This window comes from Suillus plorans (genome assembly GCF_016647745.1).
Source record: "Suillus plorans strain S12 chromosome Unknown HD556scaffold_89, whole genome shotgun sequence".
In the NCBI taxonomy this organism is placed as follows: Eukaryota; Fungi; Basidiomycota; class Agaricomycetes; order Boletales; family Suillaceae; genus Suillus; species Suillus plorans.
The window spans coordinates 121,049-140,298 of record NW_024537473.1 but is presented as its reverse complement, the minus strand read 5'-3'; the positions used below and the strand labels follow the sequence as shown (position 1 = coordinate 140,298).

The window sequence follows — 19,250 nt, the reverse complement described above, 5'->3', positions numbered from 1 at the left end:
GGCACAAGTTGAACTGAACGAACTATTCCCCTCAGACAAACCATCCCAGATAACATGACCCCCCCATTGACACCTTCCTCTACTGGATCATCTTCGTCAGACCACTCTCTTGGAAACTCCACGTATAAGAAAAACATCCTTGACCTAGACGACGACGCCATCGTCGAGACAACCCTCTTGTCCCTTCCCCACGCAATTGAACTAGAAAAACAGCTCGCCAAAGAACCCGCACATATTGCCGCCCCCATAATTTCCCAGATCCACGTCATACGTGCCACCTCCGCTCTTGAACTTAGGTTCAAAGAAATCGAAAACGATGCCCTCAGACTCGCTTGCCAACACCTCCAGAGACAGATACGCAGCCTTGAGATTCAGCTACTTCCTTCTGCTTTTAGTACTGTCTGCAAGTCAGTTATACGGGCTGTTGAAGAACGAAACAAGACCGAAATCGGTCGCCCGCCAAGCCCTGCTACTAGCACTCCCTCCAGCAGCGTACCTGTTGCAGATACGCCTAGAGAAGAAACTCAGCCAGCACCAATTGAAGAACCATTACCCATCCCCGAACCCACCGTCATCTTTAAACGAAAGACCCGCAGAGGAGCCGTCGTGCACGGAGTGTCGAAGACTAAAGCTTCTAAGGGAAAGAAGTGTGAAGTCATTGACCTCACCGAAACCCCCGACGTCATCACAGTAAAACAACCCCAGTTCTCCGCAGACAATTTCGTCTGTCGCGTCTGCAAGAAACTCGGGCATCGCCACAAGAACTGCCCAGAATACCACTGCCGCGTGTGCCAAGGCCAGAAGCCTGGCCATCTATCTATTTACTGCCCCTATGCCGCCGAGAAAGTATTATTCCCATTGGTTTACACCGATGAAGGCTTCTATGAGGCATTGTCAGCATGGGAGGGCAAGAAGGACGAAGAACTCCAGGAGGAGATAGACCGGGCGAATAGGGAGTACGCCACCAAGTATAATGAACCGGAGTTCTGCAACGCCGACGCTGACCCCATCTACTACGACTACATGGACGAGTATACCAACACCGAAGAATATTGAAGCCGGAGACTTCAACCATAACACGGGGGTAATGTTACAGTAACATTTAGCCCCTATACTCATTTCTTTTTGTCTTGCTTACAAACGGGCTGTCCGTACCATGCTTATCTCTTATCTTCGCCAAGCGGGCTGTCCACCTTATCCCTGATCCCTTATCTCTTATCATGCTTCTATCTTGATAACACATCTACAAGCTCCGCTTGAACATTCGTATATAAACCTAGCTACTTACGGTTGTATTCCTTACTTTAATCTACTGGGTTTTACCTGGAACATCGTCCTTCAGTAAGGTCTCCAACCTTACTGTCTAAGAACTACTATTCTAAGGGAGTCAGCGACACTCGCCTTAGCCAGAACCTTTGATCTCTCATTCGAGAGCAGACTCACGTCTATCCGGTATTCTGCCGATTGTCTACTCAGACAGAGATAGCTCGACTTATCCCAGTCGTAACAGCTCCACTGAGATGCGATCTTGTGTATCCGGAGCTCAAAATCCATCTAGGTCACGAATTTGAGGACCGTTGGGAGCGCCAGTGACTAAGGATGGCGGTGTTACGAATGCGAGAGCTCGGACTATGCATACACAAGGAGCGCCTGCTCCTACGCCTGTCACCAAATTCGACCCACTTGCCAATCACCCAGCAGCATCTAAAGTAGCGAAACCCATTTCCCATCCTCGGGGTTGATCTGTCTCTTCTGCGCAGGTGATGGCCCAGCAACAACCGAGCCGGAAGCCAAGCTCGACCTTCCAGCCTCGCGAGCGGGAGATCATTGGTACCACGTACACTTGGAGTAGTCCGAACAGTGAATTCAACCAAAGGAAGGCAAGCCTGGTGTGCGTCTTTTCTACTTGTTCTCTTTGACAATGGTCTGATGAACACTTCAGAATGCATTCGAAGGACCCGTTCGCAGATTCAAGCCCGCGTGCTCTGGGCTACCATCTCTGCCCCCTTCAACAGCCTGCTGACCTTGCATCGCCCATTGTTCACGGGTATGTGCTGTATTTTCTGCACTAGCTTTGAAATAATGATCCTGTTAGCGCTCTCGACCCCCGATCACCACGAGATGAAAGCATGATAGCTCCTGCTGATGTTTGAACCAGTGGCGGTACCACTACCCGCTCTGCATGAAGCCACGCTCATCCAGTGAGTTGTGCGTTAATCTTTCTCAACGTATCTTAGTCCTTGCTTATCAGCTCCGTTTGGCAAGTCTCTTTAGGCTACACCTCGAGCGATGGGGCCAGTACTGGGTGCATCCAGAGCAGAGACATACCCATCAACACAAAGTTTGTCCAGATTCAGTATTTGCACGAAGTCCTACGTCTAACCTAACCTTACAGCGAGCGTCTCCCCTTGATCATTCGCCCGAGTTGCCCTTCTATGTATGCCTCCCATCGGGACCACATTTTTGCAGCCCAACCCAGAAACACAATCTTAACATGCCTTCGGTGCCAGCCACCCCACTCCACAGCGAGCCCAACTTGCTCACCTCGATGGCATTGGCTTCACACATACTTATTCATATGTGTCAGTGTCCGGACTGTATGCTGGCCGGTGCCAAATGCTTCGTGAGTTCGCGTATTCAAGCTACAACAGATATTGACCTTTGCAACTTGGCTAAGCTGGAAGCGGTTATGTCGGTTGTGGAAATGGCCGGTAGCGCCCCTGAAGGATGTGAAATGTGGGTTAGAGAAGGTCCCGCCGTGAAGAGAGGTTGGAGGAGACAGAAGGTGACTGGAGTAGTTAGGATCGCCATCCGCATAGTTGAAATCGCCATCCACACATATGTGGATCGACATCCGCATAGTTGGGATTGCCATCCGCACAGATGTGGATCGACATCCGTGATTAGTCAAATTTGCATCCACACAGTTGGGATTGCCTTCCGCACAAATGTGGATCCGAATCTACTGATTCCCGCTACGGCAGTATACATAACTCGGAAAAGGAGGCTCTGCTGTGACTCGTGAGTGGCCTTGCATGTTATTCATGATCCCAGACTCCCACGTTAGTGGAGGAGGGCTTAGTCGAACACAAAAATCACCCTCTCACTACCGTTCTCTGCACACAGATTGTTCCGACTTCCGGTATGTCTCCGTGATTTGACATTGGCTCCTGACTCTGGAGCTGCACCGACCATATAACAATTTACTTCCTGATTCAGACCATACCTTGAACCACGAACATGACCTGCAAGCTCTACATCATGTCTTTTCAATTTGTTGCCTTTATATCTTGTCAAAATGTTACAGTTTATGTCGCTGACCGGCGACACTCTTTTTCTTTGGCTTGCTGGATTGGGTTTCTATATGTTTGATATTTCATTCTGCGCTTCTTCTCTGGTCTGGCGGTACTCATGTTCTTGGGGAGTGTTCATCGGGGCGACTAAATTTGGTATGGATCTGGAATACATTGATAACCATGACTCAAGTACTTTGCGAGTCAATCGTTTGTATGGTACTAGTTCCACATCAGCTTGTGCCGGACGCGTTGATGGTCTTGAGGAGTCGGGTTAGTAACATTATTTTAAATCCTTCTCCTGACCACACTTAAAATACTAATAAGCTTTAACTGATGTTATGACACAAAATTCTCTCCTGAAAGCATTTTAAATCCAAACAAACTTTTGATTCACAGTAAGATTAATATATGTAACCACAAGAAAGTTAATGGATTCCACTGCTTGGTATATAAAATAATAGTGTCATAAAAATTCTACTTGAATTTTGAATGAAGGTAAACAAAAGTGAGGTACAAAATGATGATCTAAGCTTGATTACTACATTGAATATTGTCGGAAGTATAATAAAAACTTCATCCAAGATATCTAGGCGACAAAAACATTGGCAAAAGGGTAAAAAAAACATCAACTTTTACAGTTCAACAAATGTTGACAAAAGTCATTCAAAACTTCATTTGCTATCACACCACAAAGTCAAAGCTTTGTCTAGATTTGTACTGGAGGAAAATTGTTCAAATTGTTAAACTACGTGTTGAGACAATATTGTGGATGAACAGTGACTTAAGATTTAACTAAGATCAACCTTTTGCATCACACAAAAGTAGATAGAAAGTTCAAATTTTGACCAGCATTTTGCAGGCAATAGAATCATGAAATTTATTTAAACCTTTTTTAGGGTTTTTTCAATATTTTTCATACCGAAAAAGTCTTTCATGCTTCCAGTGATTGTTTCATCATGAAGAAATTTGATTGACAGTGTATCTATATACATATTGTAGTGCGGTAGCAATATTACACTTGATTACAATAGCACTCCCCACCATTTCAAGCTCGAGGACTAACCAGTTTGCTGATGAACGTTAACCTTCAAGTTTGCCAGGACAATAAGAACTACTTTGTTTTCCGACGGTCTATCGCATGTGATCATTCATCATTCATTGTGCACCTGCTGTTGTTGGTTTTCTTTCACTCTCTAGGATCTGGAGCCGGGATCACGCTGCGGCTAATGGCCCATGAATCATACAGTCTCCATCCTATCCATTGAGCTTGAGAAGTCTATAATAGAAGTACAGTCCAACAGAAAACCGATGGCAAGCGGGTACATATCCAAGATAGTCATATCAAAGCCTTTATCGTCGTCTGCTTAACATCCAGTACCCCTCATCCGTCGGTTAACCCACAGGCCCAAGCTTTATCCCAAGAGCAAAAATACGGTGTCAAGTAGGTCTTATCACGCGTGACCTCGAAGGAAACACCATCCGATTGTATCCTCTTATTTCCAGGATCCGTCACAGGAAACCACGGTGGCCCCCACGGGAAGGAGTAAGGATCCTGCTTGTAAAGGGCAGCAGACACCGTGAGTCGCTCCACATGCAAGTCCATTCCCCGTGTGGCATATGCAAATGACGGGAAATCCCAGAAGGGAGGCTGATGCGGGTAGACCACTGAAAAGGTTTCAAGGCTCTTCATATAAGTCCACGTAGTGTCCTTCATCCAAAAAAACAGCGAGTTTCCTGGCGAGTGTACACCATGGCTGATGCCACGCAAAGTGTTTGATTCCTCAGCCAAATCGATTAGGTGAGTGAGATGCGGGATTGATGCAAGGAAAACAGATTCTTTGACCCGATCGGAAAACAATTCCGGGTTCCAGCCTGTCCAGGTGTCCAAGTAATCGCCTTGACGTATTATTGTTAGATTTTTGGTTTTCCCAGGAAAAGAAGAGTGTCCGCCGACATTGAGATCTGTGCGAGAAGACCACGCATCTTGCACGCTCTTCATGATATACCCTAAATGGTCACGGTCAACCGCAAGTTCTGGCACAGCAAGGATCACTGGAAGCAACACGCTTATGTTGCGCCTGAGCTCATCCGTTTTTGAGCAAAAATATTTGGCCAAAGAGAAGAGAAAGCTGGAGTTGTTCGGCGGGCGGGCCTCTGCATAGACGAAATAGTCAAATGAGTTACTAATCCACATCCTCTGTATAGCGGAGGTATAGTCAAAGAAAAGATCGCTTTCTTTCTCAGCGTACGCTTTCTGAATAAACAGAGCATTTGCGAACTTCTTCAAGCTGTGATGTCGGCGGAGCAAGATCGTGTGCAGGAAATCGGGGAGGATGATGCGTCTGACAAGTCGAGAGACGAGACATAAGGAGAGGGCGGTTGAGTAAGGATTTTTCATGTCATATTTCTCCCTTTGAGAAAACGTCGGTTGGGCTGCGTCTTTGCAGATGGTCAAGATAATCTCGGTAGGAAGGTCGCTGAATGGAGAGTCGATGTCAGGCTCCATGATGGACGGGTTAGATACGTAGTTCATTAGAAATGGCCCCGCCTTTAATACTTTCAGCATCAGTCGTGGCGTCAGATCCGCAGCAAGAGATGTACATTCACGTTGTGACAACAAGAGTTGTGACTGATGGTCCATAACACAGTTATTGTTTCTTCTAGGTTACACGATGCCTGCGGAAATTCTTATTTGTAATCCCCAAAGACCGTCATAGCCATGATGCGAATGTGGCACGAACCATAGAATATACCTTCCGACCCGAGTCGATGACACACATATGTACACATTCCAGTTCCGTCGTGGCACAACTCTTATTGTGCATGGCTGGCCACTGAGTTAAGTTGTTCTCGGGCCGATTTCACTGCAAGGATGCTCTGTAAAGTGTGAGATAAAACCTATCTTCAAGTCGATTTAGCATTGCCTTATTTCCCGAACTGACCTTATAGGACCCTGCGGTCGTCTGTGCGAGTTACATCTGTCACCGAGCAGATGCAAGTACTGACAGATGCACCCAAAACATTGATGAAACTGTAAACTTTGATGGGTGAGCATCCCTGCACAGGTGGGTCAGTGTATGAACTGCGCCTCTATCTTGAGGTTGGACTAATATGGATGCTTACTAGTTGAGTTTGCGTTGAGGATTCGATGACTTGGTGAAAAGTACCGGTCGAAGTACTGACAGCCCGAGTCACCCCTCATACGATTTCAATTGTGATCTGAGTACTTGAAATGATCGTCACTAAAGTAGGGAATAACGTGAGAGAGAGGTAAATGCGAAAACAAGGTGACTACAGCCGCGAGAGTATCAGAGTGATTGATACAACGACTTGATGTTGGACAGTGCCAGCGTACCATAAAGTTCATGCGTTGTAAGAACGAAGTCAATCTTGATTGTGTGTAATCGCGATCAGGTCACTTGGATTAGTGTACACACGCTAATGATTCCGAGTCGAAACGGCTGTAGCATACGCAAACAGCAACTGGACGCTACATGTAGTAAGACATCGCTTTACAATTGAAGCTTTGAAAATGTTTGAGAATAATGGATTAATGATGACGCGTTCGGAGCTGTGCAGTTCTCAGTCTGGTCAGACTCCTGTCTAACAAAACTAGTAACTCCGACCCCCTCCTTCTAAGATTCGGGGGAAGACCCCACCAGGGTTCGGCACTTCCCGTATCGATATGAACGTCGACCGGTCAACCGATGCGTTGACACGGATCTCGCACCACATCTGTATCGCGTCTGATCATAATATAAGTAGGCACTCGACCGCATCTTAGAAACTCTATGAGACTTCCAGGTGGTCGTAAGCAGAGAATATCGTGTGTGAATAACAGATGATACGACCATGTCGACGGCAGGGATGGTAGATGCACCGCTGATTGTTAAGTTGCATACCCAGGAACGTTCATCAAGACCTCGCGCAAATATAGCATGCTGGTATCGGTTCGCAGCCAACAAAATCAAATTGAAAGAGCACAATCTAGAAGATGCTATCAGTAACTTTAGTATGAAGTACGAAATTGAACTCACTGTCTTATCAACCAATTATAACCATCTGCCAGAATTGTGCTATACGCCACAGCACCGCTATGTGCTTGAAGCGAACGCAAGAACCAGCATCATGTTACACTGGCTCTGGGGTAACGTTCTCGTAAACTACCCCATCGGAAGGCCACCGTGATCTAGAGTTGGCATGAGCTGATCAGATGGGACACAGGTCATTGTCTTCCCTGTAGATATAATAGGCAGAGTCCTAAACAGCATTGGAAAGGTCGACAAGATGTTCGTCTTCCCAGCGGTGTTTAGACCGCCGCAGGCCTAGCAAATTTCAGAACACTAAAAGGAGACGGTTGACTTCAGCTGCAGGGCACCAAGGTCCAAAGATACGGCCTACCCCAGCGGCTTGGATCGAGCTCGTTTGCTGTTGACAACCACTACTGCCAGTCGAAGTATCATGATGGTGATGAACTTACCGAGGACAAAAGCTCGGGGGTAAGTAGTAAGCGTGGGACTAAGACTGTGCTCTGTGTGCTCTTTCTCTCATCATCAATATTCTTTGACCGTAAGCCTGTGTGAGGTACGTTGTTGAGCTGTGCTTTTAGAATATCGTGATCCTGATTCAAATGCTTATTGTAAAGGGTAAGCGGTGATTGTCGATAGGCTGTCGATAAGTTCACCCTCGTTACAAAGGATATCATTTATTGTCAATCTAGCTCAAGTGTTATAATCATCCTTTGTGCAATCCCTTGTCCTCGTTTCTAACCCCATGACATATCTATACGGCAGTTTTCCGATTCAGGCCAGTGCTGCTCTTTCTTATCATCAGAAGTTCCCTGCATCGCAAGTAGGTCCACAGCTTCGTGTCAATAGTTCCTTCCGGCATTCGACTCGGTAGAACTTTCCTTCTTTGTTTCTTCATCTTATTAGTCCCTAATTCCGACTGTCTTGCTGACGCCGAAAATTTGTATAAAAGGCCCATCGTTGCTAGTGTGTACCTGACACATAACACCCTCCTACGCGGACTCAAATTTTTAAACGTGATCATCGTGCTTTTTGAAACATTATGTTGCCCTCAACTCCTGGCGCTGACCTTACCCCGTCTGAAGACAATGGTGTTGGGCTCTCCGACTCCACTTTGTCACAGCATCGTCGAAAGATGCTGGATCTCATCAACCGTCTGCACACAACAGGGCTAGTTTTTTCCCCCCTCTTCGTCGTGTTCTTGGGCTCATCGAGTCAATATCTAGTGTGCAGACGGACATGGACCTGCCCATGATCGCAGTCATTGGCTCGCAGAGTGCTGGAAAGTCGTCTCTTATTGAGTCTATTTCTGGAATCACTCTCCCTCGCTCAGCTGGAACGTGTACAAGGTCAGCGCGTGCCCGTTTTGTTTTTGGAAACGCCACATCTAACCCTATTGAAGGTGCCCAACTGAATGTAAACTTTCACGCTCCGAAGACTCCTGGAAGTGTCTCGTCAAACTTCACATTACTACCGGCCCGTCAGGCCAACCCTGTGATGTGCGCACCATTCCTTTCGGATCACCCATCACCGATAAGGCCGACGTAGAAGATCGAATCAGGCGTGCTCAAAGGGCAATCCTTAACCCAAGCACTGAGCCACAAAAATTTTTATACGAGCTAGAAGATCAGACCGCTGAGCAAGCTGAGTTATCTTTCTCCAAGAATTGCGTCTCTCTCGAGATAAGTGGGAATGATGTGGCGGATCTCTCATTCGTGGATCTTCCTGGACTCATCGCGAGCGTCGGGAGTGCAGGAAAGACCGGGGATATTGATCTCGTCAAGGGTTTGGTGACGTCTTACATCGAGAAGCCTAGTTGTGTCATCCTTCTCACGGTTACTTGTGAAAGTAAGTGGATTTCGCGTCTCAGTCACTTTTTCTTACATCTCGTATTTTCCCAGCCGACTTCGAGAATCAAGGGGCACATCACTTGACGAAAAAATACGATCCTGAAGGCAAGCGCACTGTTGGTGCGTTTGTGCATTCATGAAGTCTTTGGAAGCGATGATTAACTTCTGTGTCGCAGGCGTGCTCACGAAGCCGGACCGCATTCCTCCTGGTGACGAGAGCGTGTGGCTGAACTTCATCAGAAACGAGAAGGAGCCGCTCGTGAACCACTGGTACTGCGTCAAGCAACCTGGGTCTCAGACGCTCAAAGACGGGATCTCCTGGGCCGAAGCAAGGAATGAAGAAAATGCCTTCTTTGCTTTGACACAGCCCTGGTCGAGCATGGAGCCACAGTACCAGAAGTTCCTACGAACGAGCAACCTGACGGAGCGGCTGAGCACGATTCTGTCCGAACTGATCGCGAAAAGGTCGAGTTCTTATCTTGGCGCCTTGTGATACTAATATGCGTGTAATAGGCTTCCTGAGATTCACAAGGAATTATATAATATTCTGCGCAAGACTCAAGATGAGATGAGAAAGCTCCCGAAAGCGCCGTCTACCGATCCCGTGGGTGAGGTTTGGAGTATAGTCGGTCAATTTTCGAAGCAGCTGTTTCAACGACTCGAGGGGACGCCTGATCAAGACGGCATATTGCAGACCATTCGACCACACCAGGAGGAATTCAAACGTGCTGTACGAAAAACGGCTCCCCGGTTTATTCCATGGGCAAAAGGCGAAATCCGTGAACTGCCGGCAATCGATTTCCTAGTGAACGAGGAGGATGAACCACAGAAGTCACGAGAAGGAGTCCATCCTATGCTCACTCCGAGGTCGCCCACGCCACAGTCGGGGATTTACATTGAGGATGTTCTTAATCACGCCCAGAGGTCCTTGAGATTCATTCTTGTGCTGTAACCAAAACTGACTAGATCCTAGGGCTCGTACTCGCGAACTTCCCGATAATTATCCCTTCATCGTACAGGAGACGTACATCAAGGAGTTTACTGAAAAATGGGAGACACCATCGCGAATACTTTTCGACGAAGTATACGACATCCTGAAGAACGACCTAAGCGATCTAGTTCATGAACATTTCGAGAAAATGGGAAGGGGCGGCACACTTCACAGCGTGCTGTATGTGCATCCTGCACTATTCGATACCTCTATGCTGACACCCTTGTTCCCGCAGGATGATAGTGAACGAGCATCTTGACCACGCCGCAAAGCAAGCTAGGGAAAAGATAAATTGGCTCTTGGAACTCGAGAAGGCACCGACAACTTTGAACGTGCACTACTACTCTGACTACAAGATTAAATTCCTGGGATATTACAAGGGTTGCCGAGATCGCGAAGAGTTGACCACAAAGCTGCAGAATTACCGTGCGCCAACCACGATGCACTCAAGTCCAAACAATGGACAAGCGTTCCACCAAGGCATCCAAAAGGCTCTCACTGGACTGACAGAAATTGGTCTTTCCGTGCAGGTTGGTGATCTTCCGAAGCTTCTGCCCGTGGATCCCATGGAGCCTGCCCTTCTTATTATGGCGGGAGTAAGGGCGTACTTCCAGGGTATGTGTTTGCACAGATATGTGGATTTAAAACTGAAGGAGCTCTTTGTAGTTGCGTACAAGCGCTTTGCTGATATGGTCCCGTTGGCCATTGACTATGAAATAGTCCGCGGTCTGCATAAGGGCATGGAGCAAGCTCTTCTTGATGGGTTGAGCTTGACGGGTCCCGATGCGTACGTGCGGTGTCAGTTAATGGTCCAGGAGCATAGCAGTGTCGCCTCGAAGCGTACGGAGCTGCAGAAGAAATTGGACAGACTTAGCGCCGCCAGTTTAGAATTACGCAAACTGTTTGTATAGGATTCCGCATGTCGGCAGGTCAATATATTTAGTGTATCGATATCTAGATCTGAATGTAACAAACGTACGACGCGGTGGTCTGTGCGTGGGAAATGTGCCAACCAAAGGAAGTGTGTGACTTTTCAGCATGAGAGTGAGTGACGGTGACCCGAAATCGAATCTGTAGTCCGGCTGTCTACCATACGCTAATCAAGGCCTAGGTCCCACTTCGCACAGGATATCCAGATAATGGCACCCTCACCGTCAACGGCGTCGGTACCCCTTTCAACGTCATCCACAACATCCACAATGACCTTATCAACCTCGCCTGCTACGACTGCGAGCTACTCAACCGGTGATCATATCTACAAGGGTAAACATACAAACAGATCATGGCAACAGCTCCCCCCAGAGCTCATCAGGTACTTCTACGCCACTGCATGGCATTTTCAGCTATTTCTAATTAAACACGCTTGCATGACAGACATATTGCATCTTTGTACCTCAAGGATGTCGCTACACACTTGTACTGTCCAGTCACTTGGGAAGTTAGAGAGGTTTGGCCCTCCAGAATGGTCTACGCAGCTTTATGTCAGGCTATAGAACTCGAGAAGTTAATGAATGTCACCCCTTCTTGGTGTACTGCTCGTGTGTTACCTACTTTATCTTATCATCGTAACGCGCTAATTCATTGTGCTAGTCAAATCCCATCTATTTTGGAATCATGCATGCGCACTCCTGGATCCTCACGACATACTCCACCAATATGCAATCGTACGCCCTCAGGCCCCCGCAGATGGGGCTGCAGGCGCTGCAACTATCGCGCCACAGCCTTACCGTTTACCTCCTCACACCCATTTTCGCACTATGACCTACCATTCCTGCATCATCTGTCGCATCAATTCACCTTGTTCGTCCGTTGGCCTCGGAGCCGCAAAACGAACACATGTTATCCCAAGGTTGGGCGTGATATCCGTGTGTCGCGAGCATCGCAAAACCGCATTTTGCGGTGTATGCCTCCGTGAGGCTCCCGCCGCCGAGTGTGATCCCCAGTTTGATGTCCAGAGCAACATGCGTCTCAGCGGTTATAGTCAACTGTACAGCCATGGAAATTTTAATCTGGCCTTGGGCGGCTATAACCCGTATGCAACCACCCTCAATCCTGCCTTGATGGTATTATGTTCTGAAAACGAAGATGATGAAACCTGGCCTGGCGTTGATGCAACGTGTCGGTCATGTCGTTTAGAAGGGCTCTGGAACCGTATCAAATCGAGTGCTCGCGACCGCGAGGCGATTGGTGGTCCACGTTTCGTTCAATCCTCGTCTTCATCACGCTCTTCACCCGCAAGCCCGCGACAGCTCGCATTAGCACGTGTTCCACCCTGGAAGTATGCATCAGCAGATTGGGAGACGCGTCAAACAGTCGATGCTTTCATCGAACTGGGCGAAGGCTCAATCACAGAGGTCCTGAACGTTGCCCGCGAGAAGCTGTGGCTGCGTTCATACACGAAAATGCCGGAGTTGATGGAGCAAGCTGTCGCTGCTACCCGCTGGGCCAGCGAAGGCATGGGGACTGACTTTTCGCAAAATTCTTATCATCATCGTGAACCAGAGAGTGTGGCGGCGCCACGGCAAGAACATACACGTACTACAGAAGGAGGGGACTCGTACAGCCCCGTCAACAGCCTATCTCCTTCCCGTCGTTCGCGCTCGCCGTCTCCGCGGTCAGCGTACTCCTCAGACTATGAGGGCTCGGAGGATGAAGATGATCCTGATTTGCTTTCCATGACTGAAGATGCTGGTGGTGTGCGCGATCTGGCTATTGCTGACTGGGCACGGACACGAATTCTTGATGGACACTGGTGTAGTCCTGCCGACCAGTGGTATGGTTACGCTCGACCAATTGGTGGAGGTGTCAGAGATCCTGGCGAGGAACCTGACTACGAGTCGGAAACTGACGACGATGAACCTCTTGAGAATGGACAGTCTCGCCGCCGCATCAGAGTTTCCGCTACACATCCTTGTCCGTGGACACTCTCGAGGCCATCGTCCCCGTCATCTCTTCCCTCACCCACGGACGACTCGCATCCACGTCTTTCGACCGTTCGTTCTCAGGCACCACCGTCGTTCGGACTTTGTGAGCAGGCTTTCCGTGCCTTTTCAAAACAGTTGCGCCAGATCCTCTTGCCTGGGATGAACAATATTGTTCGGCGGCTCGTCATTGAGTCTGCGAATGGGATAGGAGGTGCTTGGGTAGACCCTGCTGTGCGCGCATCGAAGATGAACCTTGAAGATGTGCTTGCTGAGCTGCGCACGCCCGGAGTATGGTTTGATGGCGTTGATTGGGCGGCTGGCGGTTTGGACATCGGCGGTAAGCGCGAGGACGATTCCTTGAGTAGCACCAGTGCGTCGACGAGAAGCGATGGATCACACACGACGAGCCCAGTTCTTTCTACGACAACGCTACATACCACGCCATCGCCTCCACCATCACATCCTGAGGAGAAGGAGCATGAGCCTGCAACGACAACGGCAACAGCGCGGCCGAAACCGCCACAAGTCATCATCCCCATTCCTGTGTCACCGGTGTTAGACTCACCCAAGCTTTTACATCCTATCCCTTATGTACCGGTTACACTGGCCCATATGGCGCAGTACAGTCTCGAAGCATTCAAACAGGTGAGTTCCATTCTGTAACACGATGCTACCTCGTCCGAACCAACTACATTAGGTATGGCGCGAAGCATGTGCACCACTGTATCACTGCCGATGTTCCGTCTGCGAACGTGCTATGATCAAGGCAAATGTTGCCGCTGGTAACCCTGTCACTCCTCAGGTGCGGTCTGCGCCCCAAAATGAATCCCAAACCCGAGTACCACAGCCTCAACCACAGCCACCGCCAGAATATGAGAACCTAAGTGAAATAGTTCTAGAAGAGGTACGTGTTCCCAGAAGCAAGTTGGTGAAGGAGGAAGAGGAAGAGGAGCTAGAAGAGGAAGAGCTGTATGAGGACGAGGAAGAAGAGAGTGAAGAGGAGCAGTATGAACTCGCGAACCCATGTTCCGAGACACATACCATCACACCCCGGAAACGCTCTTCTGGAGACCTCGAGGCAGAGAACGCTGCTGCTGGCGATCCCATCGAGGTCCCTCGTACCTCGACTCCGCCGAAGCGTCCTCGGAGAGACTCAGATCGTCCTGTTGACGACCGAGCGCGGCGCGGAGAGTCTGTGGCGCCAATCCCTACACCTCGCCAACGAAAGCGTTCCTCAGAAGAGCTGGATGTTGGCAACGACTCTCTGTCCCGGGGTGATTCCCTACAAAAGCGACTGCGCGTTGAAGAGTCCTCGCCGGGTTCCCACTCAGCGCCTCGCGCACTCAGCGTCTCACCTCCTGAGGTGGATCGTGCAGATGGGTATAGCAGGAAGGGCTTTGTTGACGCTGGGGATGGGGATTTTAGCTGTCTGCGAACAGGCCTAGTGAATGGTGGCGAGTTGGATGGGTTGTATGTGTTCGAAGAACCGTAGGTTAATTTAAAAGTGGAATTGTGTTCAGCATTAGCATGCTTTCAACTCTTGTATTTTGCATTCTGTACAACTATACCATATCTCGGTTTTTTCTACGATGACGACGACGACTACGTCTGTTTAGCTAAATCGGGGTGGACTTACAAGCGAAAAAAAAACCTTCATGCCCGCTGGCTGGATTGAACAACCGACCTCATCATTACGAGTGACGCGCTCTACCACTGAGCTAAGCGGGCAACGAAGAAAATGGACCGTCAATCTCTAAAAATACCCATGAAGCCTGAGACCTCATATTCAATCAATATTGTCATCACCATCATTCTTCACCAACCATGGCAGAGACAAGCCCAAAAATCAAGATTGTGCGTGCACGAGCTATAACTCGGGGCCTCCCACGATAACCCTGAAACTCTCCCAGATGGCGGGTGCCGCGCCAGACCTATCTGCGGCTACATTCCAAATTTTTGACGAGTCGCATACGATTGGAAATGCTCTGCGGTGGATGATCATGAAAAAGTACGTTGTGTTTTTTTGTTTGATGAACGTTGAGTTGATGATGGTGTTGTAAGCCCGAAGGTGGAGTTCTGTGGATACAGGTGAGTAAATGGTGTCGGCTTGTTGTCTGCGATCTGCGATTTTGTTTTATTCTCCGGGTGTTGCTTGCTCCAGCTGGTCAATGCCCTCCGTATCTGGTCGTCGCGAAGAGACACAGATGCGGTAGCATCAGATCACTTGCTTCATGTATGACAATGTGTTTCGATTTGCTGATCCGTTGACGCTTACAGCGTGCCCCATCCTTCCGAAAACCTCATTCAACTGCGAATACAGATGTATGGTATGCAAAATTCAGTTATCCGCAATTTCCCCCCGAGGTGCCTGATCCGACTTTTTTTTTTCAGATGGGCTTTCGTCCTTGAATGCGCTCCTTGAAGCACTGACGAATCTTGATGCCGTATGTGAGACCGTCGAACACAAGTATCACGCAAGTCTTGCTACGAATGACTATGAGCGGTGGGAGGAGAGGAGCTAGGCAGTGCTGGTGTGTGCAACAATTGACTTGCCACTTTCACGACGGGCGCACTGTCGTTTATTCGTTGTGCACGCGATCATGTCACGGTGGACCACTCACTTCTGGAGTTTGGTGCAATATCACATGCATTTTCGGATGTCTAACACAATGAGTATCCTGCGTGTAACGATTTGTCTTGCGACCTTGTTTATCAAGTGAGTATCATTGATCAGCTGGGACGTTGACCTTGGCGATACTTTCTGTGAGTAGGTTCCACAGGTAATGATGGCAGTGTCGAGTCCATGTGGGCTATTTAAAGCTGACTGCAGGGTTGAAGTTGAACCCAGTACACAACCGAACAATGGTGCATGACCAAGTAACGTTAACCTTATGATTTAATTAGCATGCTTTGTAAATCCAAATGACGGTGGTTTTTTTGTATACGTATTCAATGCTTCCCTTATCGCCAGTCGATGCATTGTTGATAATGACTCTGATCCTGGCAGACAAGCTTTCTGCCTCTGTAGAGTCTGAGATTGATCATCTACCTCCCGCTTATGACACCGTGGCGTTGTCAACCCGTGGCAGAGACGTTCCATCGATACCCGCCATCGTCACTGCTCTCACTCACCATGATAAGGCAGCTCCCATTACTAGTACTGTTGTAACGGACGTGCATGAATTCGAGCCTCCTCGGAGTCGGCTGTGGGCAAACACGTTGCCCAGGAGCAGGAGCAACATTGACTTTATCACACCAGTTACACAACTTCCAAACAATGCAGCGATTCCACCAGTAGACGTGGACAAGCCGCTCAAAGAGCGCCCACAACTTTATTCTCGTAAAACCGTTCCCGCAGAGTCTGCATCCTTCTCCTACCAGACTGGAAAGCGCAAGCTCACCAAGGCGCGTAGAGCAAAATCTGGCTCAAGCTCGTGGCTTTCTTTTCTCCCATTTTCATCCTCCAAAACTACGAAACATGACCATGAGTTCATGCTTACGCTTATTCACGACCTCATCGTTCCTCCGCCAACCAACTCCGGTAACTTGAGTCCAAAATCCCCGCAATTGGCCCTAGCAGATCCACATGAAATGCTGGCTTCCTACGCCCAAACATGTTCTGCGAAGAACCTGTCGCTGTCTACGCTTCTTCAAGAGCCGGATATAGCAGGTCACACTGCCATCTATTGGGCTATCGTCAACTATCGCTCCTCCCTCCTCGATGCTCTGCTCAAATATGCCTCCCCCTTAACCCCTGTGACACTCAGTGAAATGAGGAAGGCATGTTTGGTGGCGAGTAATCAGCCATTATTTCACAACCTCAGACTTAGTGTCGGGTTGTGCGCAAGTGGGCTACGGAGTGGTAAGTCTGAGTTGAGAAGCTGGATTGTGGCTGATGTTTTATTGCCAGCTACTGATGGACTGCTTCTTGGTCAGCGCCCACCAGATGACGTGCGTGTTGAAGAGGGCCCCGATGGTGCTTTTGCTGCAACACTGGATATTGCGATGTGGCAGAAACGTATGCGTGCAGTTGGGAGCGTGAGCGTGGAATTTATTGTCTCTGGTGAATATCCTGCGCTCCTTCTCCGACACTCATTCCTGCCTTCATTCTTCCTCAATACTTTCACAAATGAGAAGAACCGGTTAACATTTCTTGCATTTCAGGTCGTATATTTGCACTAACCTTCTTTACCACCGATCGTCCCCGACCCCACTCTAAGTCCACCAAAACCAAAATAGTAGTAGGGCCCTTGCACGTCTCACTCTCCCTCCTTGATCACAGTCTACCGACCTACGTGGATGCAACAGTAGTAATCGATGAACCTCCTCCTCTTCCTTCTCTAGGGCCTTGTCCACGTTCACCGATAAATTCCTATTCGCCAAGAGAGCGCATCCACAGCGCCAATTTCTCAGGCAGAGAGACGATGTATGGCTTTGAGAACGAAGTGGGATCTGGGGGTTGTGAAACGGACTTCAACTATGATGGGCAAGCGCAATTACCTTCTCCTTCCTCGCTCAGCCCTCCTGGCTCTTCTCGTCCTGCATCGTCAGGTGCACGTACACAGAAACAGATGCCACCACCTCGCTTGCTCAAAAAATTGTCCTCGTCGCGTTCCTCGCACACATTAGCATCTGTATTGGATACGAGTAAGGCCACGGTTCTCACAGCCGAGAAGCTCGCGAAGCTGAAGAATACCTCGTTGGGATCCAGTGGGCGTGCTCCGGTGGTGCTCCATTTTAGTGCAGGAGAGTCTATGCTTGCTTGTCGTACGAGGAATGGAGGTGAGGTTATTTCCATTGTTTCATTCGTGAAGTGGAAAGCTTGTTTGTTGAATGAATCTTCATGGATTTTGGCTGTCTATTCGTCATACATAGAACAACCTGAGTCCTGACCAGTCTCCCAGCAGATTCATACACTATACCTCACGCTACCACCAAACCTGATACCTGGTCCGAACATGGTGCATGGTATGTCTCTGCGATCGTAGTGCCACTTGGAGAACAAGATGGAGCCGGATTGATGTTTGAGTAAGTTTTTCCACATACCCTCTCCCGATATGCAACGACGAATGAGGAAATTGACGCTAACGTCCATTCATAGCACATCTCCGCATATCACACCTGATGGCAGTTTACGAGCACGACTAGAGGCGAGGTTGGTGAAAACTGAGGAAGGAGGGAAGAAGTGCATTATTTGTTAGTTTGATGTAGGGATTCCACCAATAGACGTGGACAAACCGCTTGAAGAGCGCCCACAACTTTATTCTCGTAAAACCGTTCCCGCAGAGCCTGCATCCTTCCACCAGACTGGGAAGCGCAAGCTCACCAAGGCACATAGAACAAAATCTGGCCCAAGCTCATGGCTTTCTTTTCTCCCATTTTCATCCTCCAAAACTACGAAACACGACCATGGGTGCAACGGTCTGAATCGCGGTGTCGTTATTGGTGGCGTTGTCGGCCGTGAACCATCCAACCTTGGTGCGAAAGTCGTAGTTATCGATAGTTTCAATTAGAATCCTTCCGATATTGCTACCGCTATGGTTGCCGTTGATGATCGTGAATGCGAGCTGCTCGCTCTTCAACTCCCATTCCTGAGGCTTACCATCAGTGAATTGATGAGTCCTTGATATTGTAGCCGTGGGAAGTATAACACGATTTAATTCTGCTACCGCCTGATATTAGCTTGTATATTGCGAGCAATTTGAGCTGCACGTACAATGTCATACATACCCATGTATGCTTATAAATCCAGCTTAACATTAAGAGCCCGTTCAGCAACCGGTGTTTGAACGAAAAATTCGCAAAATCAAACATTATCGGTCGGCACACACTACCGAAATTCAAGCTCAGTCTGAATAGTGAGTGAGCGGCCGATAACATTGATAACATTGATAACATTTACGACGATAATCTGAATAGCTATGGATGTAGATGAGCCTACTCATAACCGCTTTAACCTACAACGACCACTCACAGTCCCGCTCGTTCGACCAATATTGCAACAAAATCGTCCCCCCCGGCCTCACCGTGCTGCACTTCGGCATCATATCATTCGTTATGTCGCGCTCATCCTCAGTCTCCTGCTGGCCGCAGTGCATGTCTTCATGCAGGACACTGATGAACCTGAGCCCTATCACACCTCAGCCCTCACAGGGCAAGAG

At 48.6% G+C, this 19,250-nt stretch overlaps 6 protein-coding genes and 1 non-coding gene across 7 annotated transcripts; 5 read left to right on the top strand and 2 right to left on the bottom strand.

The window, feature by feature from the left end:
* Nucleotides 1–1,631: 1,631 nt before the first annotated feature.
* HD556DRAFT_1313321 (uncharacterized protein) lies at nt 1,632–3,571 on the top strand (the record flags this gene model as incomplete). Its single annotated transcript, XM_041300776.1, has 8 exons — nt 1,632–1,709; nt 1,761–1,891; nt 1,956–2,047; nt 2,159–2,201; nt 2,275–2,437; nt 2,588–3,021; nt 3,127–3,142; nt 3,308–3,571. 8 exons carry the CDS (start codon nt 1,632–1,634, stop codon nt 3,569–3,571), a joined length of 1,221 nt encoding a protein of 406 aa, XP_041154113.1.
* Nucleotides 3,572–5,088: 1,517 nt separating this feature from the next.
* On the bottom strand, nt 5,089–5,781 carry HD556DRAFT_1192886 (uncharacterized protein; the record flags this gene model as incomplete). The annotated part of the gene is made up of 1 exon (XM_041296218.1): nt 5,089–5,781. A coding segment is annotated over one exon (693 nt), but the record flags the coding sequence as incomplete, so codon positions are not given.
* A 2,621-nt stretch (nt 5,782–8,402) lies between these two features.
* On the top strand, nt 8,403–11,157 carry HD556DRAFT_1505307 (P-loop containing nucleoside triphosphate hydrolase protein). Its single transcript, XM_041309018.1, has 9 exons — nt 8,403–8,498; nt 8,540–8,673; nt 8,727–9,172; nt 9,226–9,294; nt 9,351–9,639; nt 9,688–10,098; nt 10,148–10,345; nt 10,401–10,780; nt 10,832–11,157. Exons 1-9 carry the CDS (start codon nt 8,460–8,462, stop codon nt 11,074–11,076), a joined length of 2,211 nt encoding a protein of 736 aa, XP_041154111.1. The 5' UTR covers nt 8,403–8,459; the 3' UTR covers nt 11,077–11,157.
* A 67-nt stretch (nt 11,158–11,224) lies between these two features.
* HD556DRAFT_1413934 (uncharacterized protein) lies at nt 11,225–14,900 on the top strand. The gene is made up of 4 exons (XM_041304262.1): nt 11,225–11,477; nt 11,540–11,703; nt 11,756–13,734; nt 13,787–14,900. The coding sequence occupies exons 1-4, from the start codon at nt 11,305–11,307 to the stop codon at nt 14,579–14,581; spliced, it is 3,111 nt and encodes a 1,036-aa protein (XP_041154110.1). The 5' UTR covers nt 11,225–11,304; the 3' UTR covers nt 14,582–14,900.
* On the bottom strand, nt 14,746–14,817 carry HD556DRAFT_t115. The gene has a single exon. It is a non-coding gene; the product is annotated as a tRNA-Thr (tRNA).
* Nucleotides 14,901–16,029, top strand: HD556DRAFT_1413929 (DNA-directed RNA polymerase). The gene is made up of 5 exons (XM_041304261.1): nt 14,901–14,943; nt 15,000–15,097; nt 15,151–15,177; nt 15,367–15,416; nt 15,481–16,029. The coding sequence occupies exons 1-5, from the start codon at nt 14,914–14,916 to the stop codon at nt 15,609–15,611; spliced, it is 336 nt and encodes a 111-aa protein (XP_041154109.1). The 5' UTR covers nt 14,901–14,913; the 3' UTR covers nt 15,612–16,029.
* HD556DRAFT_1018698 (uncharacterized protein) lies at nt 15,762–18,492 on the top strand. Its single transcript, XM_041295896.1, has 6 exons — nt 15,762–16,951; nt 17,000–17,152; nt 17,254–17,616; nt 17,812–17,871; nt 17,997–18,117; nt 18,191–18,492. The coding sequence occupies exons 1-6, from the start codon at nt 16,012–16,014 to the stop codon at nt 18,288–18,290; spliced, it is 1,737 nt and encodes a 578-aa protein (XP_041154108.1). The 5' UTR covers nt 15,762–16,011; the 3' UTR covers nt 18,291–18,492.
* Nucleotides 18,493–19,250: the final 758 nt, after the last annotated feature.

What these genes read in the sequence shown, in the direction of transcription:
- HD556DRAFT_1505307 (XM_041309018.1), top strand. Translation starts at nt 8,460, where the DNA reads ATGCTGGATCTCATCAACCGTCTGCACACAACAGGGCTA. An exon ending in TCCGAACTGATCGCGAAAAG is followed by an intron (nt 9,640 to 9,687) that starts GTCGAGTTCTTA and finishes TGCGTGTAATAG; the next exon opens with GCTTCCTGAGATTCACAAGG. An exon ending in GTTCTTAATCACGCCCAGAG is followed by an intron (nt 10,099 to 10,147) that starts GTCCTTGAGATT and finishes ACTAGATCCTAG; the next exon opens with GGCTCGTACTCGCGAACTTC.
- HD556DRAFT_1413934 (XM_041304262.1), top strand. Translation starts at nt 11,305, where the DNA reads ATGGCACCCTCACCGTCAACGGCGTCGGTACCCCTTTCAACGTCATCC. An exon ending in CTCCCCCCAGAGCTCATCAG is followed by an intron (nt 11,478 to 11,539) that starts GTACTTCTACGC and finishes CTTGCATGACAG; the next exon opens with ACATATTGCATCTTTGTACC. An exon ending in GTCTCGAAGCATTCAAACAG is followed by an intron (nt 13,735 to 13,786) that starts GTGAGTTCCATT and finishes CAACTACATTAG; the next exon opens with GTATGGCGCGAAGCATGTGC.
- HD556DRAFT_1413929 (XM_041304261.1), top strand. Translation starts at nt 14,914, where the DNA reads ATGGCAGAGACAAGCCCAAAAATCAAGATT. An exon ending in CAAGCCCAAAAATCAAGATT is followed by an intron (nt 14,944 to 14,999) that starts GTGCGTGCACGA and finishes AAACTCTCCCAG; the next exon opens with ATGGCGGGTGCCGCGCCAGA. An exon ending in CGGTGGATGATCATGAAAAA is followed by an intron (nt 15,098 to 15,150) that starts GTACGTTGTGTT and finishes TGGTGTTGTAAG; the next exon opens with CCCGAAGGTGGAGTTCTGTG.
- HD556DRAFT_1018698 (XM_041295896.1), top strand. Translation starts at nt 16,012, where the DNA reads ATGACGGTGGTTTTTTTGTATACGTATTCAATGCTTCCCTTATCGCCA. An exon ending in CGCAAGTGGGCTACGGAGTG is followed by an intron (nt 16,952 to 16,999) that starts GTAAGTCTGAGT and finishes TTTTATTGCCAG; the next exon opens with CTACTGATGGACTGCTTCTT. An exon ending in GGAGCCGGATTGATGTTTGA is followed by an intron (nt 18,118 to 18,190) that starts GTAAGTTTTTCC and finishes GTCCATTCATAG; the next exon opens with CACATCTCCGCATATCACAC.